At 43.5% G+C, this 25,200-nt stretch overlaps 1 protein-coding gene across 1 annotated transcript in view; it reads right to left on the bottom strand.

Annotated features, from left to right (window-relative positions):
• The window catches only part of LOC111161130 (dynein axonemal heavy chain 9), a 317,708-nt gene that overhangs the window by 104,092 nt on the left and 188,416 nt on the right, over positions 1-25,200 (bottom strand). The window contains exons 44-48 of the mRNA XM_022524635.1: positions 21,634-21,796; positions 19,715-19,838; positions 8,988-9,130; positions 8,455-8,616; positions 8,016-8,249 (exon numbers count right to left, since the gene is read on the bottom strand). Of these exons, the coding sequence (XP_022380343.1) occupies positions 8,016-8,249; positions 8,455-8,616; positions 8,988-9,130; positions 19,715-19,838; positions 21,634-21,796 (826 nt within the window). The remainder of the gene's footprint in view (positions 1-8,015; positions 8,250-8,454; positions 8,617-8,987; positions 9,131-19,714; positions 19,839-21,633; positions 21,797-25,200) is intronic.

The following is a 25,200-nucleotide window of genomic DNA, read 5'->3' as shown; positions in this document are numbered from 1 at the left end:
GTGACTATCAGAGACAATTCCAGTGGCCAGACCAGAACCCAGCAGGGCTCTCCATCCAGCCTCTGGATTCGTATGCATTTTGGAGGAAATAATGAAGTGCTGGGAACATTAGCACGTAGGAACGGTCTATTTCTATGATCTGCTGGAGGAGGAATGGTTTTCTCTGTTTCAGTCAGTTGAGGGGAGGGTGCTGCTTCTCAGAGTGTGGTTCTGGGACCAGCAGCAGCAGCAGCAGCCCCTGGGAACTTGCTAGAAACGTAAACTCTCGGGTCCACTCCAGACCTACTGAATCAGGAATTCTGGACTGGGCCAGGCAATCTGTGTTTTTGTAGGCCCTCGTGGTGATACAGAGGCCCACCTCCACGTCTGAGAGTCACTGGCCTGGTTTTACGGCCCTTTGACATGCAAAGAGAAGCCTCCTCAGATCTGTTTCTTTCTGGGAAGTAAAAAAAGCCACTTGTCTTTGCAATATGGCCCATAAACTTTACATTGCAGGATGACCTCCTGTGTCTCATTTTCCTGCAGCCCATTTCCATGCAGCAACCGAAGATGACTTCAGAGCTCCTGAATCACGCCAAGCAGATTGGAAAGCTTTATGATGCAAAATGCAGAAGGGGAGAAAGAAAACAGAGGCCTAGATGCTGCCCAGTAATTCCCTTTTCTCGGCAGATCAAAAGAGAAGAAAAGGAAAGCGGAGGGGTGGGGTGGTGGGGAGAGAGAATGCTCTTTAATTTTGTGTATTCGTGGGAACTGGAGACTTTTTGTTAACCTCAGATGAAGGCCTGCTCCCCAGAATGAGTCTTATATGCCCGTGCCGGAAGGTTAATCTGTTTCTATCTCCCGTCGTTCAGCTCCAGGGAGTTATTTCTACAAGGACAAAGATGCGATTGTAAACCAAAATGATTGAACCACATAATCACCCGCAGTCAGAACACACACCAGTAACTTTTTGTTCCTTTTTAAATCTTGGGAGACTTGAGAAAATTGGAGTGGGTTTTTTTTTTTTTCCTTTGGTTTGTTTTTGTGTGTTTTTTTTTGTTGTTGTTGTTGTTTTGTTTTTGTTTTTGTTTTTGTTTTTTGCCTGTTTGTTTTGCTGATTGCACATAGACTTCATGACCTAGGGTCCAAGGTAAATGATCACCAGCATGGTGAAGGGAGCTTTATGGCTCTTAAGCTGTGATAGGAGGGTCCCACCTGTCAGAATGAGATGTTCCCCACGTAGCTAAAGGGAGGGTGTGAGTGAGGCTCATTTTATGGCTCTTCTGTCATAGAATGGTATGTTGAAAAAGGTCAAGTTAAAATTTCCTCTTCTCTTTTCCCTTATTCAAAGCATTCGAGCCCCTCTTTGGCTCTCTTCTCTTTAGACACCCTCCCCCAACCCCGGATAGGAGGATTAAGAAGGACAATGTCACAACCAGCAAAGAAAGCCTCTCCCCAGTCTTGCCAGCCCCATGAATGTTCATTCGGGGGATGGGGGGTTGTCAACTGAGTGGCGTGACAAGAGGCTGGTGGTGAGAGACCGTCCCTTCTTCAAGGATCAGGAACATGATACTAAAGAGAAAGGCTAAGGCTCCCAGACCTTTCTCCTCAGAGCCACAGAAGGAGGAGCGAGAATCTGGGATAACCCACAGCAACCCCCACTGAGCTGAGGGCTGGAAGTCCAGGGCTATTTTCCTTCTTCTTCTGAGTCCCTCTGGTCACCTGCCGTGTTCTCATATGAATTCACGCTTCACGTAGGTGCTCCTCTCAGATGGAGAGGGTTCCCGTCTCTAGTAGACCCATGGTTGTCTGCCTAATAACAACTTCTCAGCCCTGTTTTGGAAACAGAGTTTGAATTTCCTTTGGGGAATGCTCCCTTCCCACATCCTCATAGTCTGGGTGGAGCTGATTCTAGTGCTTGTCCTTTGAACCTTGTTTGGCCAAGGAGAATATCCAAGTCCCAGAGAATGGTTCGTGTGTGGGCAGAACGATGATCTGAAGAGGCCAGTCAGAGCCACTGACCATTTATCCAGGAGCTTGGCAGAAAATCCTGGGAAAGGCGAACTCCTTCTTACAGTGGGGCTGCAAAGCAGACAGAATGTGACTCCGAGGTTGCCAGAGCCCAGGGGGGTCGCTTGCTTGAACAGGGATGTTTAGGGAGGATCTAGCTCCAGTCCTGTCCAGATTCAGCTCCGTCCCTGAATTTTCTTGGTTTTATTTGTTGTTGTTGTTCTTTGGCCTAAGTCAACTTCAGTTGGATTTTGGTTAGCTGCCAAATATATCATGTGATCTCAAAAAAAATTTTCTCTCTCTCCTATCTTTTCCTCTTCTTTCTTTCTTCTACTTTTTTTTAAATGCTAAGTGAACTTGAATTCATCTTTTTTTTAATTTGTAACTGATAGAGTCCTGATGAATACATCATGGTGAATTATTGAACCATCAACTTCAGGTAAATTCAGTGGCCTGAGATTATTTGAAACCCCAGGATAAACTGAATTTAAGAGTCTCCAGACAGACAGACTTGGGGACTAAATCTTATATGCAGGGAATTGCAAAAACCTGTAGGCCTTTTATGAACATTTCTTCACCCCAACAGCCTCATGAGCCAAATACGGAGTGGGGATGACAGTGGGTTCTGAAGATGCCAGCGGGAGACAGAGCGAGATCCCAAGTCAGAGTTGGGAGTTCTGACTGTGCCAAGAGAAGGAATGGAACAGAAGGGATGCCAGCTGTGAAGCTCTCATCTGAGGCAGCAGCAAAGACAGACGAGGCCGCCCAAAGACCCAGAATAGGCCACCGTTAGCAGAGCCAGTGAGAGCGAGAAGACCACAGCATGGGGATTCACCACTGCCTCCTAAAGCCATGACCACCACCACTGCCCAGATGGGAAGGAGCAAAAGACCCTTCACAGGGAAACAGCCCGGAGGTAGACTTAGACTCTGAACTGACTGCCCTCCAGAGACTGAGTTTTTAACTTGAAGTGACCAAGGCAACCTGAAATGCAAGATTAGGAGTTTTCTACTCCTGGGGCGCCTGGGTGGCTCAGCTGGTTGAATGTCTAGCTCTTGGTTTCAGCTCAGGTCATGATCTCAGGGTCATGGGATTGAGCTCTGTGTTGGGTTCTGCGCTTGGTGGGGAGTCTGCTTCCCCTCCTCATGGCCCTCCCCCTGGCTTGTGCACTCTCTCTCTCTCAAATAAATAATCTTTATTAAAAAAAGAACTTTCTACTCTTAAATGAAAAAGGCAGCTCTCTAGCTAAGTTAAATTCAGTTATAGAAAAATAAAGTTATGTTTATGACCCCTTGAGTCTAAGCATGAAATTATGTCTAAAATTTATCAATTTGGGATGATCATATAATTATTAATTATTGTCCTTCTCACCAGTCTAATTACTACTCCTTAAACTGCTATTGTTGCTAGAGAAATCTGGAGTCCCTCTGAGCCAGGGTTGTGAGATTCATTTAGCCACGAGATTATGAATCCCCAAAACTGTCCTCTGTGGGTAGGAGGATAATGATACCACATAATCCAGATCATTACCCTTATACCAAGATTATGGTAATATACTTAAGGCTTTTTCTATCTAAAGAACAATTTCAGACGAAAGGTTTACAACAGAGTTAGGAAGCCAAGACACCATTTTTATAAGAAGAATCATCCTTGTAACCATCCATGAGTATGAAATACATACAATGTCTACAGTATTGGGGAGCCCTTCCTCCAGTCCCACTCTGAGCTTGTAGGTGACTTTGGAAAGTGTTTGTTTGGTTGGCTCCCTGGCCATCTTATCTATCCATATGGCCCTTTATCTGCACGTTTATAGAACACCTACTATGAGCCAATGAATCCTGGTTTCTGCGCTTAAATGACTGCTGGTGGTATGACATGACATATACAAGAGAAGAAACATAATTCGGGGATGGGACCTCAGAGATGGGAAGGCACAACTTCTCAGAGCTCAGAAAGGGCTTCTGGGAGCAGGGGGTAGCAAACCACATAGGTGTTGACAGCGACAAGCTGACAAGGGCAGGGGTGGATGTAAAAACCCAGAGACATGAACAGGCTGCGGAGATCGGGGACAATCACAACCAGTAAGAAGTGCTGGATGCTGGGGTGCAATGGAGTAGATGGGAGGAAGAAAGGATGGCACATAGGCAAAGATACAGTTTGAAAGTTCTAGAAAAGTCCAGAGAATCTGCAATGTAGTGTCTAAAACATTAATGTCCACAGAAGAGAAGACTTAAGCTTGTGGATTGAGCAAAGATCCTTCCAACAGCAAAGATCTCTTCAATATCCCTCTGGTTTGGTAGCCGCCGGCCCCATGTAATGAACGGGCACCTAAAATGTGGCTTGCCCTAGTGGTGATGTTTTATAAGTATAACCACACACACTAGTTTTTGAAGACATGTAGAAAAAAAAATACTTCATTGATAACGTTTTTATACATTGATTACCTGTTAAAATGATAAGATTTGGGATGTGTTGGGTTCAATAAACCTATTCTTAAAATATGATGTAATTATGTAAAATTGAAATACACGGTCAGAATTAAATTCCTTTTATTCCTTTTACTTCTTTTGGTACAGCTACTAGAAAATTTAGTTTGCATATATGACCGGTAGGATATTTCTATTGGATATTATGTCTAGAATACAGTGGGTGGACCCATCTATTCATTCAGTCATTCATTCATTCATTCAACAAACATTTAATGAGTGCCCACTTTGTCCAAGCACTGTTTTAGACACATCAGATGCATCAGTGAACCAAACAGATAAAGATCCTGGTCCTTACATAGGTTGTGTCCAACAGATGGGGACAGACACCACAAACGAAAGATAACAAATAAGTAAATTACATGTTGGTGGGGTAAGTGCTATGGGAAAAAGATAAAGTAGAGCAGAATAAGGGACACAGGGGTGGTGTGGGGTTGCAACTGAAAATGGGGTCATTGGAGTAGGACTCACTGAGAAGGTGACATTTGAGCAAAGAGGAGGAGATGAGGCAGTGAGCCATGGGGTGAGAGAGGGAAGAACACCCAGGGAGAGGAAACAGCCAGTGCAAAGGCCTAGTGTTGTCTGAGGAGAGAGCATAGCAGTGGCACAGCCAGAGAGAGAGGAACGTTGTGGACATAGGGTAGTGGGAGGTGAGGTATGAGAGTCTGAAGGGCGCCATGGCAGAGAAGCCTGGGGTGCCATTTTAACTAGGGAAATGGAAGCCATCTCAGGGTTTGGGGCAGAAAGGTGACATGCTCCGACTTACGGTTTGAATGCATCATTCTGGCGACTCTGTGGATGATGGACCAAAGATGGGCAAAAGGAGCAGAGAGATGAGCTAGAAAGGTGCTCTGGTTGCCTGGGTTAAGGATGCCAGTGGCCCAGATCAGGGGCGTGGAAGCACAGGAGGTGCACAGTGCTGGGATTCTGGGCATATCTGAAGTTAGAGCTGACAGCAATTTTCTGATGTTTGGGCACAGGGCTTGTGACAGAAATGAGAAGAGTCAAGGACAACCCCAAGCTGATGGGTGATGTGAGAAATTGCTGGTGACACAGGTTCGGGATGGGGGAGGCATTGTGGAGTTCGATGTGTTGAAATCATCCAGGTAAGAAGTGTCTAAATCAAGGCATTGAAAACAGGGATACAGCAAGAGGGGTACATTTGAGAAATATATATAGAAAAGTAGAGGATTTGTTAATTCTTTTTTTTTTTTTTAAAGATTTTATTTACTTATTTGACAGAGAGAGATCACAAGTAGGCAGAGGGGCAGGCAGAGAGAGAGGGGGAAGCAGAGAGAGAGGGGGAAGCAGGCTCCCCGCTGAGCAGAGAACCCGATGTGGGGCTCGATCCCAGGACCCTGAGATCATGACCTGAGCCGAAGGCAGCGGCTTAACCCACTGAGCCACCCAGGCGCCCCGGATTTGTTAATTCTTAACTGAGACAAGGAGAAGAATCTAAGGTAAGTCCCCAATTTTTAGATAATTGGGTAGGTAAAAGCACAACTCATCGAAGTAGAGAATTTTGAAGGAGAAGAGACCAAGATTGATGATGGGACTGGGGCAGCTTCTCTGCTAGCCACAGGCAGACAGAGCTGGGTTCACCTAAGGTACAACCAGTCTTGCACTGGGATGATCAATAATTCCCAGAGAACAGGTGAGGGGAGGGACAATAGCGGCTACTGGGGGGACAGTGTTCTGAGGGCACCACAGGTTGGCGGTGGGAGACAGGAAGAGGAAGAAGCAACAGATGTTAAAAATAACCTGGAAGGACTGCATTCTGGGATTCTATCTCATGCTGTTTTCTAGAAGTTCAGAGATTGAGAGTACTGAAAAGTGCTGGGAGAAAAGATGCCACCTTTCTACAACAAAGGTACGTGCCAGGTAAATGGCTAGGGCCTTGGCTGGGATCTGTGTCCCTCGATCTGCCCAGAACTGTAGCTCTGGGAAGGGGTGTGGTCATGACAAAATGGACACAGAGGAGCGTCATGGATAATTGTTACATGTCACATGTGGACAAACACCAAGTCTGAAGAGATCTCACCATGCCCGAGAGTAAATAAAGAAAAAGAAGAAAAGGGTCTTTTCAGAAATACAGAACAAGGAAGGGAAAAGCATCCAGGAGACTAAGAAGAACACAGGTCTGAAGATGGCCATGACTGGATCTAGACAATACATCGAGAAAGCTGTCTGCCATCATCGGTAGGATGGTGTCTGTGACAAAGTTGCAGGAAAACAGGCTGAAATAAGAAAGCAATAGGAAGTGTTGGAAGGGGAAAAGGATGAGGTGAGGAAGGGCTGTTAGGATATTAAAAATGTAATAGCATAATTAAAGTCTTCCCTGGAAACATAAGCAGAAGCAATATTACCCATATATAAATTAGAATTGTTGAAGGTAAACTTGAAAAGTTCTTCTAGAACCCAGAAGTGAAAAAAGCCAAAAGGATGAGATCAATGAGTGAGGACATAATAGATATAGAGCACAGAGAAGCCATCCGGCAAATCATTGCTCCTGGAGGAGAGGCCAGAGCAGATGAACAAAACCAGATAACAGAAGAAAAATGGCCCGAGCAGAAGAAATTCTATGTGAACAGATTGCAAGGGCTTACGATATCCTACTAAATGAAATGAAATCCTCTCAACATATTGCAACTCTGATTCAAGAAACTAAAGCAGGGAGAGAGGACAAGTCAGAAGAAGCAAATTAAACAGTTACGTCAAAGACAAAACTCTGAAATGATGACAATTAGCAAAAGGCTTAGATCTCTGTAGGAACATGGGATGCCCAAGAATTAAGTTGATCACAATTGAGTTTAATGGTGCAAATGCAGGAAAACCACACCACGTTCGTGAGAGGCTGGCTCTGCAGCCAGCAAACAGAGCACAGAAGGGGGCCATCAAGGGACTGGCAATGTCTGATGGGCATGAACAGGGGCAGAGAATGTGCTAGAATTGTCCTCCAATTCTCAAGGGAGGAACAGGAAATTGAAACAAACTTGTTCCCTTTGGAAAAGTAAGTAGAAATATATTACAAGGACAGAACAACAGGGACTTCGTTTTGATGGCCAACCACTGAGGAATATATGAAGAAATGCAAGAAATGAGACGGGATTTAAGAAGTCAGGTTCTGATGGTGCTTTGACAGATAATATAAAGAAATAAAAGAAAAACTAGTATAGTTCTGCAACTGTCTCTCCCAACCACTCATCTCTTTTGGTTCTGAAGACAGAAGGGAAGCCGGCCAGAGAGGAAAGGAAGGTAGCAGAAGAGGAGGAGAGTGGTAACAAGCAAGATTAAAGAGGTGCTCTGGAGGACTCCATCATTAGTATGTGGGAGCAGACTAGACCTGAAGCTCACAGTGGGCCCTTCTGCAGGGGGAGCTCAGCCTTAACTCCTGGAACAGTGTCTGATGACACCGAGGCCTCTGGAAAACCATACATGATTCTCAGGCCTGGACCATGATCCCTCCAGTTCCCTGGAATGGGGTGCTCCCACTCCCTCTCGGTGCCCAGAAGGCAGGAGTGAAGGAAGACCGTCACCCACCTGGGCAGAGGTGCTGTGAAGCTTCAGCAGCCCGTTCTCGAGACGCGCTATTTTGGACTTGAGCTCTTTTCCATTTCTGTGCAGCAAGCTCTGGTAGAGTCTGATGAACTCCAGGAATGACTTGGGAGTTGTGTAGTTGTAGCGCTGTTCATTGGTCAGATAAGACTGAGACATCTGGTTGACACTCGTGTGGACAAAAGCCATGAACTTGCTAATCGACTGCTTGACTGTGGGCTGAAATTGAAAAGTGGAAAATAAAAAGACTGTCTGGATGTGAAGACGGAGGTGATGGTCTGCCCCACTCATGGCCTCATCCCATGGGAAGTTCTGTTCAACTAAGTCTATTCAAGCCCGAACTTGAACCCTGAAACTCTGGACATGGAATTCCTTGTACCCCAGGTGGGCGGGACTTTGAGGAGTATCTCCTCTGCCCTCTCACCTCGATGCCTTCTGTGTTCTGCAAGAAGCGAAGGCTGACGGACTCCAGTGCCTGCCGAGGCCACTCGTGGAACCAGTCGATGGCCGTGCAGTTCACAATGGCTGGGAACTTCCTGCTGCGGACTCTCAGCTTGTTCCCCACAGGGGATAAACAGAGAGTCACCTGAGAAATCAGAGGGTGGGGAGAACCAAGAGGGCATCAGGGAGATACTCCTAGTGAGACAGATAGAGCTTTGGGTTATTTCCCAGAAAGTCGGGAAAAAAATCCAACAGAGGAAGAAGAAAATCTGTCAATACTAGCCAGGCTTCTAGCCAAGAAATTAAGAATGCTGGGACTGCATGAGCCAAGGGAGAGGCTATTGCCCTTGAAGCAGATAAGGGCAGCCTTGCAAAATTGTTCAGGCAAAGAAGGGCACTCCACCCTCCCTGCCCACTCCCAGTATAATCTATGAGGGCAGCTTGTCCAAAATATCAGCAGAGGACCTCATGAACCATCTCTGGTCTGCCTATACTGGGCAGTAAATCTTTCTATACCTTCAGTTGTCGTCGGACTCGATTTATAAAGAACTTCCAACAGTTTTCTCTGTTATCAACTAGACCTTGACTCTTGACTTCATTCCTCACGTTATTTATGATGTTTTCAACTTCATCATCAGAGTAGAGGTCTGGGATCTCTCCTGAGAGAAATGGAACACAGATGAGTGGCTTTGGCATCTCTCTGCATGATACAATAGGACGTGAGATGCTATCCAAACTGGGGACACAGGGCCTATGACTTTTTGGCCGTGTCCTACCACTCTTGCTGGTGGAATTGGACAGACACTGTATATACTCCAAACTCAGTGCAGGTGGAGGGATGATACTTTAAAGAATGGAACAAGGGTACATGGCATCCTTTTGTCCTGGGCTAGCAGCCCATAGCAGAAGAGCTCTCAACTCTTTACTTCTTTTGCCTAAAACATTTATTTACTAACTCCTGTTAGGAAAAATTTTCCTTCTGAGGAGCTTAATATTTAGTAGGAGAAATAAAACAGGTGTAAAATACCTATAATATAAATATAAGTGAAAGGAGCCATGAGAAAAAAACACATAAATCCATATATTGATGAATAATGAGCTATCCCTTCCTACTGAAGAAGAAAGGGAAAGAGCATGAATGGTTTTGGGGATCCTAGTATATGATAAGTATGACATCTTAAAATCAATGGGGAAAATGAACATTTAATACAGGGTATTAGGAAAACTGGGATCTGGAAAAAAAATACTATGGTTGGATCCTTATATTCCATTGCACAGTAGGATAAATTCCAAATGGATCAATACTTAGCTATAAAAAAATAAACCCATAACAATGGCAGAAGACATGAGGGAAATATTTTTATAACCTCTGAATGGGGAAGGTCTTCCTAAGTAACTCAAAATTGGTATGTTTTAAAAGAAAGATAAATTTGGTGCATCTAACTTGATACATTTTATGTAAAAATAAAAAATTTATAAAAAATAGAAAAAATGGAATGGTGAAAACATAGGCAAAGTATAACAAGAGCAAACACGAAGGACCAATTATAATATGTTTCCAAAAGATGGCATACAAATGGCCAACACATACATGGAAAGGTGCTTAATGTAATTAATTATCAGGGAAATGCAAATGAAGATTACAATGAGATATCACCTCACACCTGTTGGGATGGCTATTATCAAAAAGACAAGAGATAGTAGGTGTTGATGAGGATGTGGAGAAAAGTAACCCCTGTGCGCTGTTGGTGGAAATGTAAACTGGTATAGCCACTATGGAAAACAGTATGGAGGCTCCCAAAGAAATTAAAGATAGAACAAGTACACGTGATCCAGCAATTCCACTTCTGGAGTACATGTGATCCAGCAATCCCACTTCTGGGTATATATTCGAAAGAAAAAACCAGATCTTGGAAATATACATACTCTTCTGCTCATTACAGCATTATTCACAATACCTACAACATGAAAACAGCCTAAGCATCCATCAACAGATGAATGGATCAAATAAATGTGACATATATACAGGAGTATTATCCAGGCTTTAAAAAAGGAAATCCTGTCATTTGAAGTAACAGAGTAAACTTGGAGGGCATTATGCTAAGTGAAATAAGCCACAGAGAAAGAAAAATACCGCATGGTATCACGTACATGTGGGATCCTAAAAACAAACAAAAAAAAACCAGAAAAAAAACAAAAAAAAAAAACAAAAAAAACCCAAAACAAAGGAAACTCAAAAACAAAAAACAGTCAAATTCATAGAAACAGTGTAAGAGGGTTCCCCTTTCTCCACACCCTCTCCAACACACGTTGTTTCCTGTCTTGCTAATTTTGGCCATTCTAACTGGTGTAAGGTGGTATCTCAATGTGGTTTTAATTTGAATCTCCCTGATGGCTAGTGATGATGAGCATTTTTTCATGTGTCTGTTAACCATTTGTATGTCTTCATTGGAGAAGTGTCTTACACTGTTGGTGGGAATGCAAGTTGGTGCAGCCACTTTGGAGAACAGTGTGGAGATTCCCTAAGAAATTAAAAATAGAGCTTTCCTATGACCCTGCAATTGCACTACTGGGTATTTACCCCAAAGAAACAGATGTAGTGAAAAGAAGGGCCATCTGTACCCCAACGTTCATAGCAGCAACGGCCACGGTCGCCAAACTGTGGAAAGAACCAAGATGCCCTTCAATGGACAAATGGATAAGGAAGATGTGGTCCATATACACTATGGAGTATTATGCCTCCATCAGAAAGGGATGAATACCCAAATTTTGTATCAACATGGACAGGACTGGAAGAGAGTATGCTGAGTAAAATAAGTCAAGCAGAGAGAGAGTCAATTATCATATGGTTTCACTTACTTGTGGAGCATAACAAATAACATGGAGGACATGGGGAGATAGAGAGGAGAAGGTAGTTGAGGGAAATTGGAGGGGGAGGTGAACCATGAGAGACTGTGGACTCTGAAAAACAATCTGAGAGTTTTGAAGGGGCTGGGGGTAGGAGGTTGGGGGAGCCTGGTGGTGGGTATTATGGAGGGCACGTATTGCATGGAGCACTGGGTGTGGTGCATAAACAATGAATTCTGTTACACTGAAAAGAAATTAAATAAAAATATATAAATAAATAAAAAAATTCATAGAAACAGATGGAAAGCGGTTGCTGGGGCTTGGGGGATGAAGGAAACAGACATAATATGATAAAAGGGCACAAACTTTTGGTTATAAGATGAATAAGGTCTTAGGATCTAATACATAACATGGTAATTATAGCTGATAACACTGTACTATATAACTGAAATTTGTTAAGAGATAGAACTTAAATGTTCTCATCTAAAAATTTTTAAAAGGTGAAAAAAAGAAAATACATATTTTCTCCAATTATAGTTAAATAGCGAATCTCCTTAATATGTAAAGAAACTCTCCCCAATTAAAGGAAAAAGTTAGGGGTGCCTGGGTGGCTCAGTTGGTTAAGCAGCTGTCTTTGGCTTGGGTCATGATCCCAAGGTCCTAGGGTCGAGCCCCACATCGAGCTTCCCTGCTCAGTGGAGAGTCTGCTTCTCTCTCTCCCTCTGGCTGTTGCTCTGCTTACTTCTGCTCTCTATCTCTCTGTCAAGTGGATAAATAAAATCTTTTTAAAAAATTTAAAAAAAATTTTAAAAAGGAAAAAGTAAATAATGCCATTTTAAGATATGGTGACACATACAAAAAGAGAGCTCATGGTATAGGAAATACAAATATCTCTTAAATATATGAACAAATGCTTTACCTCACTTGTAGTAACAGAAATGTACATCAACACTATGTTTACTTTTTTGTTTGTACAAATGAGATTGGCAAACATATGAACACTCAACCTCACTCGTAGTAATAGAAGTATGCTTTAAAAAGTATGCCTAATTATAATTTTTTCAAGATTGGCAAAGTTCTGAAAGTTAAATAAAAATCCTGTATTGGTAAGGCAATGTATGATGGATAAATCTTTTTAAAAATCCTAATTAGAGGCACCTGGGTGGCTCAGTCTGTTAAGCGGCTGCCTTCGGCTCGGGTTGTGATCCCAGATTCCTGGGATCAAGCCTCTCCTTGAGCCCCACATCGAGCTCTGCATCAGGCTCCCTGCTCAGCAGGAAGCCTGCTTCTCACTCTCCCACCCCCTCTGCTTGTGTTCCCTTTCTCGCTGTGTCTCTCTCTGTCAAATAAATAAACACAATCTTTAAAAAAAAATCCTAATTAAATATATAAAAATAAATATATGATGACCAAACAGTGTTTGTTCCAGAAAAGCAATGATGGTTAAGTCTTAGAGAAATCTATGAGAATAATTCGCTACATTAATAGATTAAAGAAGTAATATATTACCATTATAGAGATACATAAAATTTCCAAATACTGTTAGCAAACTAGGAATAAATAAGATTTCTCTTAACCTATAATAGATGTCTATCACAGACCCAAAGCAAACATTATATCAAATGGTGAAATACTAGAATATTCTCTTTCAAATCAGGACCAAGGCAAGCATAACTGCCACCGTTTCCTATTCAATGTCCTAGTCTAGGAGGTCCTAGACTACACAAAAAATCAAGAAAAGGAAAATGTATAAGAATAGCTAAGGCAATCATAAAATTATTGTTCAAAATCTAATTTTCTACATAGAAAATCTAAGAGAATATATACATAAACCACCAGGACTCACAAGCATGTTCAAGAACAAGCTTGAGGGACACGAATCAAATTGGAAATAAAAGGGCATCTGTACTCAAGCCAAGAAAATTACTTTACTTTTTAAAATCTTTTTTTGAAGATTTTATTATTTTTAAGTAAGGTCTATAGATAGTAAGTAAGTAAGGTCTATACCCAGCATGGGGCTCAAACTCACAACTTTGAGATTCAGAGTCATACACTCTGAGTGAGCCAGCCAAGTGCCCCCCACCCACCAAATGTTATTTTAAAAGTTATTTAGGGGGCGCCTGGGTGGCTCAGTGGGTTAAAGCCTCTGCCTTCAGCTCAGGTCATGATCCCAGTGTCCTGGGATCGAGCTCCTCATTGGGCTCTCTGCTCAGCGGGGAGCCTGCTTCCCCTCCTCTCTCTGCCTGCTTCTCTGCCTACTTGTGATCTCAGTCAAATAAATAAATAAAATCTTAAAAAAAAAGTTATTTAGGATACCAACAAAAACTATAAAGTGGGTAGTAATATATGAAAAGATATGCAAGATCGTGGTATAAGAATTATAACATACTACTTGAAAGGCATAAACAGAACCGTAAATAAATGGGAAGAGAAACTATGCTCACGGGAGGGTGACTCAGTATTACCCCCGTCATAATGATGCAATTCTAACAACAACAACAAAATCCAATGCATTTCTTTCTTGATCCTGACAAGCATACTCTAAAATGTACACAGAAGAACAAAGGGTAAACAACAGCCCTGCCTGACATTTCTGAAGAAGAACCAGAGGGAAGGAGTTGTCCTACAGAAATTAAGTCTCCTTACAAAACTTTATTAATTAAAACAATGTGAAATTGGTGTGGGCCAGACAAATAGAACACCAAGGGTAACACCTTAGAAACAGACCCAATTATAAATTAAAAAATTGATATTAAATCAGTTGCAGTCTTGAGGTGGATTAATCAATAAGTGATGTTAGGATAATTCAGTATTAAGATTAAGAATTAAAATTAGAACTCTATAAATTTTAAAGGGCACCTGGGTGGCTCAGTGGGTTTAGTGTCAGACTCTTGATTTTGATTAAGGTCATGATTTCAGGGCCATGAGACTGAGCTCCGTGTTGGCTCTCTGCTCAGCAGGGAGTCTGCTTGAGATTCTCAACCTCTGCCCCTTCCCCAGCCACCCCCCAATCTTAAATAAAGAAATAAATAAATCTTTAAAAAAATAAATTTTAGGGGGATTAAAGGCGTAAATATGAAAAGTCAAAAAGTCAAAAAAATCCTTATTTTAAGGATTTATCCATCTATTAGAGAGAGAGGGAGAGTTGGGGGGTAGGGGCAGCGGGAGAGAATCCCAAACAGACTCCCCACTGAGCATGGAGACTGACGTGGGGCTTGATCCCACAACCCATGAGCTCACGACCGGAATGTAAACCAAGAGTCAGACCCCCAACTGACTGAGCCACCCAGGTGCCCCCAAACAGTAATAATTTAAAAACAAAATACAGGAAGTAATTATTGTCATGTTGGAGAGAACAGAATGCTCTGGAACAGCACAGGGCATTAAAAAGAACTGTTAAGTTTTACAGCATTTAAACTAAATCAGCACGACACAAGTCAGATGCAGAATTCAAAGGGTACCTACAACCCCTATAATGACCAAACCATTAGTATTCAGAATATAAAAGGAACTCTTACAAATCCCTAAGAAAAAGACCAAAAACCCTGGAGCAAAAGGGCAAACTACAAAAAGAGGCAACTCACAGAAGAGGCCTAGCCAGTAAACTCTCAGAAGGATGCTCAAAGTCACAAGTAAAACGGGAAAGAAAACAATAAGATTTTATTTCATGCCCATTGGCAAAAACCAGTATGTCAGGGAAACTGGGTGAGGGTGAGGTTAGGAGGAAACTGGCATCCAGGCCCTACTGATCAGAGAGGAAACATATTCGACTAGTCTGGAGAGAAGCCTGGCACTTTTTGTAAAGTTGAAATGCACGTACCAGACAAAACAGCAATCTCCATCTTGGGCACCTAGCTGGAGAGACCGTCCGCACATGCATCTTGGGCACCTCGCTGGAAAGACAGTCTGCACATGTGTGCTGGAAGTTTCTACTTTGCAACATTGTGTGTAACCGCATGGGGGTATTATTGCTTTCTGCGCATCCAGAAGAGTTTGTGAAGAAATACAGAAAAGTGTTAAGGGAAGAAAGTAAGTGTGGTTGGTGAGAGAATAAGAACTACGAAGGAGAGTCAGAAATTGGGAAAAGAGAACAGAGCAGAGTTCTAACTCAGGGGCAAGGGGTTGGGCTCCTGGCTCAGATGGAGGAATTGGTCTTGGGGAGGAGGGATGGTCATCTTGGAGGAAGAGAAGAAACTTATAAAGACATGAAGATGGGCTTTGGGGAAAGGGAGAGTTGGGAGGATCACACTAAACAACGGGGTCTTCTCAACAAGGAGAGGACATTGAGCAGGTAAAGGATAAAGAAAGTGCTAGTAGAGATAAAATCCTGGAAACACTGGATATGACATAAAGGTGAGCAGTGTTGACTCCGGGATATTCTATGGGCCTCAGGAGCTCTCCCCCAATCCCAGAATGAGGCTTGAGGTGAGTCCTGAGGCCATCTGGACCTGAATCATATACAATCTCCCCCTTCAAGTTCTCCAACACCTACGTGCTTCTTCCTTCCTTCATAACTAATGCAGAAATGTGAGCATCATAGAAATGTTGGAGGCCAAAGGCGCTACCGGGGCCACCCTACCCATGTTGCCTCCTTGTGGAATTGGATGAGGTCCCCAAAGGTGAGCAGTTTGGCAAATGATCAACTAATCAGAGTGACTGGAATTCTGATTTTATCCATCAGTGACGCTGCTGCCCTTCCTCGGACTACTTTATCTGCAGCAAAGTCATGCCAATTTCTGTTGGCAAATTTCTGGCCTTCATGACCTGAACACACTAACCCAGCCAGGAGTTCAGTGAGTATTTTATACTAATTAGACTTATATCATTTCAAAGGCCAGAATGAAAAAATGGATGATCATGAAAGCGATCATTTACTTTCTTCCCTTAATTGGACAAACTTGATTTAACTCCTGTTCATTAAGGCATTTTGGACCATGCATATAAAACACTCTGAGCTATAACTTGTCAAAACCAAGGTCTTAGCAACGAAAGAACCCTGTTCCACTATTTGATAAAAACAGAGGTCAGAGGAAACTCCTCTAAGAAAATGAAATGGTATTTAGCCTGTGTTGGGAATTAGGGAGTACAGGGAAGTTTTACAAAGAGCAACGTTCAGCTGGAAATGACAGCACCCATACTCCTCAGACTTCAGGAGCTGACTGCCTATGCTGCTCTGTGGTCCTTTCTTTTTTTTTTCTTTCTCTCTCTCTCTCTTTTAAAGATTTTATTTATTTATTTGAGAGAGAGAGAGAGAGCAGGAACAAGGAACATAAGCGTGGGGAGTGGGAGTGGGAAAGCAGGCTTCCAGCCAAGCTGGGAACCCGATGCAGGGCTTGATCCCAGGACCCTGGGATCATGACCTGAGCCGAAGGCAGACATTGAACCTACGGAGCCACACAGGCGTCCTGGTTCTTTTGGTGTTTTATGTATAACATGCTGGAGATGGAGGAGCCCAACCCCAGATCCACAGGCCGATCTGGCCTGCTGCCTCCATGTGCATGGCCTGCAGGTTAAGACTGGTTCTTACAATTTTTAATGGTTGAAAAGAATTAAAAATAATAATACTTAATGACTCATGAAAATGACAGGACATTCAAATTTTATTGTCCATAAATAAAGGTTTATTGGTCATCACTGCAATCATTCGTTTATATATTGTCTATGGTTGTTCTCCCAGTATGACGACAGAGTTGAGTAGCTATGACAGAGACTGTCTACAAAACTGAAAATATTCACTTTCCAACCCTTGATAGAAAAAAAAAAAAAGTATGCTGACCTGGTTTATGTGATACCCTTTAATGCAAAGATGCTGAAAGTATGAGGCCATTTGGAGACTTTGTGCCCTTAGGATGCTGGTGTGTTACTAGGTCTCAAGAACCCTTAAGAAGGTGTGAGTAAGGATGTCAAGGAAGTCCACTAGAGTGTATTATCTCGGGGGGTTGGGAATTACTAGATCACAGAGTAGGTCAGGTAGGGTGTTTTCTTGGATCTTCTCTGCATTCAGTTAGAAACCAATGGAGAAACCATATTTTAGAAAGACCCTTTGGGAGCAGTGAGGAGAATGGGTTAGAGAAGGTATTGCCTAGGAGGTGGGGGATGAGTTAAGAAGTGTCTACATTTGTTGGGGAGCCCAGGTGTCTCAGTTGGTTGAACCTTTAATGCTTGATTTTGGCTCAAGTAATGATCTCAGGATCTTGGGATCGAGCCCCACATCAGGCTTTGTGCTCAGTAGGGAGTCTGCTTGAGGAGTTCTCTCTCTGTCCCTCCTCCCCTACCCCCAACTTGTGCTCCGTTTTGTCTCTCAAATAAATAGATCTTAAAAAAAAAAATGTCTACATTGGTTAAAACAACAGATGAAAAGACCAGTGGTAGCTATGAGAGCTGTGATTTGGAATCAGAAATAGTTAGGGGATAAAATTGGTGGCAACTGATTAACTCTTGGGTAGAGGTGATGAGGTTTGATTTTGGAAATGGCATCAGGAAATCAAGGGATCAAACAATGAGCTAACAACTGTGGAAAGAAACCGCAGAGCCTATGAGATTAGTAGAATATCGAAGAGGATGCTTTGGGGGAAGAGTTGAATCAGTAGCATACATTCACTCTACCTTGATCTCTAAACTAATAGCACTTGTAGATAACTAGAGAGGGACGTGTTCATGGCAAGGTAGCCTGACACAGTGTCACAGTCTGCCCTGTGTTGTCCAAGAGTGGAGTGATTGCACAACCCCACAAAATTGAAAAATGGAGGAGGTGGGGAAAAGTCCTGAGGAATTCCTGAAGCTTTCCCTGGACTGGCAGTCAATTAATTTCTAGCAAATTATTTACCTGACAGGGAAAATTAGAACTAAGATATGCTCTAGTTCTCCCTGTCAAAGTAGTTAAGAACAAAGGGAGGAATATCAGAGAAGTATTACTTGTAACTGCATCTCCATTTTAACAGGTGTATGTAAAAACGTATTTTTACATAGAAGCCTTAAAAGAGAAATGTGAACTTGAAACTTCACGACCTTGGAGCAAGCTGACCTCATTTTGTTCTCACTGGGCAGGGCTTCAGAAATTCATTTACTCTTTAAAAAGTTGTCTTCTAAATGAAAAATTAAAAGATACTTAATTGAGAATGAAAATTTCCATTGGTGAAAGTCTATCAGCTTCTGTGTCTCGGACACTATTTTAGGAGAAGGTGACCTGGCTGGATCGGCACCAACTGAAATATAGAGTGAGTCTGGCAACATTCCTGGGGTTTCCAGAGTTGGAAGTTTTTGGAAGCACATTTTTACCTTTTTTGAATTTTAAGAAATTAGACTAGGGTACAGGGCTGGAGCGCCACTGGCCCCACTCTCATTATTCAGTAAAATACTAAAAGGTGAGACAACGTCATAGGTAAAATGCTGTTGAAGAAGGTGGTATGATGTTAAGATGATATTTAGAATGGGGGTGGGTGGCGGATACCAGGGCTTTCTGAAATGCCAAAAAACTGGAGGCAGGAATTTTGTTCTGGAACATCTGGGCACTGACTGCTTTCTTAATCCAGATGAAGAGGTAGTTTTGCAGATGCTGAATTTGGTTTAAGAGCCAGGAAAGCATATTCTATGTTTAATTAATAGAGATGCAAAAATATATGCTTCCCATTGCTGTAAATGCATAATCTGAGTACTCTACTGTCTTGTATTCTTGGGCATATATGTGCACATATATCTTGGATTATGTGTGTACATATGTGTGTGTGTATGTGTGCATGTGTGCACGTAGAATTTTTTTTTACCCAGAATGGCTGACATAATTTCTGAATTCCTAAATAAACAAGAATAGTAAAGTATCACAACTGAACTTTCTGACAAAGTCCTGTCTTGCACGGACAGTGTCACGGGAAGGTTGACATCCTCGGACAAGTATTTTGGAAGCCAAGGAAAACCATGTGAGAGAGATTCTGCATTTCTTGTTGCTTCTCCTTTGCTTGCACAGGTTCTGAACCCTTCCTTAAATTAGCAGCCTAATCTTGCCCTGCTGTGTAAGTTTCGTGTGTGCAACTTCTCTGTGTCTCTCCTTGCCAATGTCTAATCTACCTGAAATACTGCGAACATTCTGGTTTCTGTCTTGGATATGGGGAGGGAAGAGCCCCTTCTCTCTGGGCTCAGCAGATCACCGGACCCTAGACCTGCTCTTCTTCCAAAACCCAGATCTCTTTCCAGCCAGAGAGCCCCAAGATTACTGTCTGTTTTCCAATGAAAGGAGCCAGGATGAGGCACGGCGCTAACCCTAGAAGTATCTTACTGAACCAGTCCTCTACTCTCTCAGTTTTCTCCCTCCTTTCTATGACCTAGCTCTCTGGACCTGGGAGCACCTTGGGATGACTGATTCCAGGGGGGAATTTACACTCACGAGCAGAGTTTCTTACCAGATGCCAAGAGGTCATTGATGAGCACCAAGAACTTCTCATCAGCCACTTGGGCGTCGGTCATGAGAAACACTACACTGAGATTCTTCACCCCAGCTTTCAGGCACAAGCCAGCCAGGTCCATCTGCGGAAACGATCAACATTAGAGATCTTTGGGAAGATGGCCTTATTGAAAGATCCCCAATCAGCTCTTTAGGAATGGGACCATTTCCTTATCTACTTTAATGGGAAAGAAAGTGAAATAGCAGTGGGAAATAGGCCTCATTCCCAGGCCTCAATCCCAGTAGAGGTAGACGAGTAAACTTGAACAGCGACAATCTTTAATTCATGCAATCGCTGTGGCTCCTGTTTTCGCTTCTGGAGCTCTTCCTTTGTGCCAAGGGGTAACAGCACAGCTTTCCAAAGGGACAGAGATAGTCCCTGCTCACCGGTGTTACTTATATCATCATACAAGTGAATGACCTGACCCGAAGGCAAGCAGTTGCTCTTGGTCTTGACAGAAGAGTCATGTACTTGGGGCCACCAACCCCGGTAATGAATGTATCTTATGCTAGCAGTGTTTTGTGTTCTCATGACTTGTTCCAGCAAAAGCTCCGTGTTGGAATAAAATATCCTAGGGAGCACACTTGCATACACACACACACACACACACACACACACACACACACACACACACAATCATCTGGTAGGAAATTATATCCATTCAGAACTGTAGGTGGATGAAGTCTTGGGCTAGGATGCCAAGCCCCGCATTTTCCCAGCGTAGTCCATCTTGGTTCAAGCTCTGTATCCCGCTCGCAGAGCTCAGCTCTCAGTCCCTGATCTTGGTCTTCTTGCTCGCACCACTCAAAGCTCATTTTCTAAGAGCCTCCTGAATTTCCTTATGCCAAAGCTTCTTTAATGTCCCATATATCATTCCCCTTTAAAGTTAGTGAACTTCCTTTAGTATCAACCATTCTCAACCTTAGGTACTTACAGAATTAGTTAAGATAACATTTCCCGACTCTCATCAGAACAGCCTGAAAAGTCTTGATGCCCAGGCCACTCTGCAGACTAGTTAAGCCAAACTTTCTGGAGGGTGGGATGCAGGTATCAGCAGTGTTTCAGGGGGATTCCAGTCTATAGCCAAGGCTGAGAACCACCATCTTAGGTCATTCTGTAAATGCTTACTTCTATGCACTGACTTGTTTCCTCTTTTTTGGAACTACTGGAGACTGGTCTAATGTGGACCTGGTGTCTGACCTTAGATCCAGCTAGCTGTGGAGAAGCTGAGCTGTGGTTTCGGAGCAGTGATGAGCACCACTGGCTGAGAGGTTAGGAAGGCAGGTGGGTAGGTCTGGCCCCAGGACGGCTGGGATTCGCACAGGGACAGCAAGGGTGGCATCCTGGTAGAAATGACATCAGGGCTCCCGACCCTGCCTCTGTTGTAACCAGGCACAACAGGGAAGGGCAAAGTGACCTCTTTCAGTTGTATAAATACTTTTCCCCATGTTCTAGATCATGCAGCATGGCTGCTAAGGGCTTGACTGGGACCAGGAAATGTCCCCGAAGTTCCTATTACCTGGTAAGCCTGGAACAGTCTTTCAAAATTGCGAATTTCTTATAGGACTTGGGCAGACTGTCAGAACTCCTTCCAAGTCCACCAGAGCTGCTAGAGGGCTGTGTGCTCACTTTGACACAGAGGTGCCCCTGGTCTGGTGAGAGCTAAGGTTACCCCGAGGGAGCTGAAGCAGCTGAGATTTTACAAAGGCAGACCTGAGTCCAATGAGTCTAATGAGGGTCACCGGCCCAGAATCGAGGAAGGGAATGGCCCATTGCTGACGGGGAGGTTCTGAGCAAGGTGAGTGCAGAGCTAAGGAGGGATGACAGAGAGCTGTGGGCGTTGCGGGGGGGTGGGGTGGGTGGGGGCTGGATCTCACCTTGAAGTCTGGGATCTGGTACCCTCTCCGCAGCGTGATCTGGAATACCTCCATGGAGCTGATGAACGCCGCGAGCCTCGTCAGACTCTGCTTGCCGCTCCCACCCACTCCCACCAGCAGCGCATTTCCCCGGGGGGACTCCAGGATGCGGTTGATGTGGCACCTGTGGGGAAAGAGCAGAGGTACATGGCCTGGATCAGACTCTCCTCTGTGTGGAGCCCGTCCCACGGTCCGAGGGAGCAGTGCTGGAAATGTAAGTTACATTGTCCCCAAACCGGGCCTTGCTTTCTTGCCCAAATGGATGGAAGTCACTCCTGCTTTCTGCTTTAAGCCAAAGCCTCTGGTGAACCAGTGGCAGTGGCGAACGAGCTCGTGGCAGCCGGAAAGGACTGGAGGGGACCCAGATTCCCCTCCCCTCCCCACCCCTCCCTACCCAGCTGAGCCCCAGTCTGCCACCCCTCCCACAGCACTCGGCCTCACCTACTTGTGCTTCTAGGCAAGAGGAGGGGCAGAAAAAAGAGAAGAGTAGGGAAAAAAAAATTCCAGGGGGAGGCTAAAGGACAAGCAGGAACAGAACTGTCCGTTCCACTAAAGAGAGAAGAAATGAAATTAAAGTCAGCAGAACAACAGGGAGCCCTGGACATTGATGGCTTTGTAATGAATGTGGATTCTTGGTGTCAGCCTATAGGGCGCCCACTTGCTTGGCTTCTGGATTCTTCCCCTTTAAGCTCTACTCACCTGTCTCAGTACCCATATTCCCACCCAGCAGTGATGAAAGGTTCCCAAGTCCTGGGCTTAGACTACATCCCACAGAGGACCCTCTTCCTCCTGACTCACTAACCCTTCCTCAAATGCTGCCTTTCCATCCACCTGTCCGTGACCCTCCTCCACGTCCTTCCTTCCCCTTAGCGCTATGTATAAATGTTACATAAGGTACCTACGTTCTTTATTTAAAAAACTCGTATTTCCTTTCTTTCCTCACCTTAAAACCAATAGCTATTCATTGTACAAAATGCCTAAAATACAGAAAAATTACAATTCTACACTAAATAGCAATAGACACCACTGACATTAACTGCACACCCTTCTGGACATTTTTCTAGAATCTGTGTGTTTGTAGGTATGTACTTGTGGGTACCTACACTTACTGCATCTAAAACCCATTGTGTTTCTATCTTATTTTCAAAATCAGGTTCACGTTGTATACTAATCAGTGTTTTGAGGCTACGTTTCCATTTATCCACAGTGTGTGAATAATTTTCTACACCACTGAGTAATCGCTAAGCCATACTTTTAATGGTGAACCACAGAATAAATTCCTGGCCTGCAACAGCCTACTATGGGATAGTTACATTGTTTCCAATGTTTTCCAGTCATAAATACTGTTACATAAGTATTTTTCATTTCTGTCTCTCATCATGTCCACAGGATAGATCCCTAAAAGACAAATCATCAAGTCAAACAGTAAGACAATTTTTATGGCTTTTGATACATCCTGAAAAGCTGCTTCCCAGAACAGTGGCACCAATTTGTCATCTTCTTGGGTAGAACTGATCAAAAGGTGAAGTTATTTTTGAAGGGTGAGAATATGTTAGATTATGTGAGTTTCATTAGCATGCGTCATGTTAGAAAACTTGGGAAATGGGTAAAAGGAGGATGAGACGACAGCTGCTGGTGACCTTGGACTTGACCGAGCATGGAGAACAAGAACTCAGGGGGGATCTGACCAAACAGAGTGTACATCTGAAATTAAACAGTGTAGGCTACAGTCCTGTGTCCCTATCTTACACTAAGGTATCACAATGACAGATACCATATTCACATTATGTAAGGGTCATCAGGAGTGGAACCATTTAAGTGCAGCTAAGCCCAGTTTGGAGGAAGGGCTAGAAATGGAGGGGCGGGAGAGCTTTGATGAATGGGACTTGACCCATCAATGAAACGGGAGCATGGATGAGGTTACTGGGCTTCCTGTGGGCCTTCTGTGGCTTGAGTTTTCTTGCTACTGCACATTTCTGGCATATACTGATGACTGGGTCATAATCAGCATCAATAAACTAGATGTTTGCGGGTCCTCATTGCCTCCTCTCCGCTGTGTTTGCTGGGTGTGTTTGCTACTGAGAGGGAAACCCCAGCAGAAGGCAGGTAAGCCAACAAGGCCCACCTACCAGCAGGTGGGAAGAGTCTGGCCCCCACTCTTGTTGATACTGGGTCTTATGTATATGCCTTCAAATCTTTGCCAATTGAATGGTTGACACTATGATTTAAATTTTATTCCTTTGATATCTAGGGAATTAAATATTTTTCTTATTAATTATTACATTTTGTTTTGTGAGCTTCGTTTTTTAGGTCCATGGTCCTCTTCTTTTTTTAAAAGTTTTATTTATTAAAGTAATCTCTACATTCCATGTGGGCTTGAACTCACAACCCTGAGATCAAGAATTGCATGATTCTCTGACTGAGCCAGCCAGGTGCCCTAACTGCCCACTTCTTAACTGAAGAGTTCTAGATCTGTAAGGCCCCTTTAGGTATGTTCTGAACCATACTGCCCTTTTGTCACTTTTTACCTTTTCGTTTTACTGTGCTTTTGGATATGCAGAAAATTTTAGCTTTCTGGATTTAAAACCCAGAAATTGTAAGTCACTAACTTTTTGTGGTGAAAATTAATTCCCCCTAGTATTTAAGACTTATTTATTGACCTACACTTAGTTCTTTTATGATTTTGCTTTTCCCCTTTATCATTATTTGTGGTATTGCTACTCTTTCTCTCTTTCTTGTATCAGATAGGCTTACAATTCTCTGGGCCCCTTATTAAATCCCAGTTTTGAGGCATCAAAAGATGTGCATACTCAGCTTGCTTTCTCTACAGTCCCTGCACATGTGAAGGTGTTTGATGAATTTTGGTTAAACTGAAACACAACACAGGCCTTACAGTCATCATCACGTCTGGGGGACACACGCAGTCACACATCATGTGAGGGGCAAGGACTCATCTGCTTCGGGTTTGCATTAGAGGGTACCTGACTCCAAGGATAAGAGAAACTGAGCTGCTAAGACATCCAGGCCCTCTCTTTGGAGAAGTCCCCCTGGGCTCTCTGGGCCGCCCCAACCCCCACTATTCTGGAAGGCCTGAATTCAGCTTAGCATGGTCTCTGCTATTCACCATCTGATGGGAAATGCATCGCTAGTCCCGAAGTTTCCAGAGAAGAAGGTTCAGTCTGCAACTGTCAACGTTAGACTCCAGCTGGGGATCCATTAACAACCTCTGACGAGGGCAAAGGACTCTGCATTCAAATTACAACATTTAAAAAGAAGGAATATCAATATTCTGAAGGGCTCCTGGGCGAGAAAACCAGCGCAGTCTAAGTTAAGCCTGTTACTGAATTTCTGTGAGATTAAAAACAAAAGCTGAAGATGTTCCACGGCACAGCTGGAGGGAGTGGGCTTACTAAGGCTACACACGCACACACGCGCGTGCACACAACATGCACACACATGCATGCATACACGCACACGCACACACATGCACGCATGTCTGCACTCACATGCGCACTCACATGTGCACAG

The sequence above is a fragment of the Enhydra lutris genome, unplaced genomic scaffold (genome assembly GCF_002288905.1).
Source record: "Enhydra lutris kenyoni isolate GAN:26980312 unplaced genomic scaffold, ASM228890v2 scaffoldscaffold82, whole genome shotgun sequence".
NCBI lineage: Eukaryota > Metazoa > Chordata > Mammalia > Carnivora > Mustelidae > Enhydra > Enhydra lutris.
This window is presented reverse-complemented; position numbering and strand designations above follow the sequence as displayed.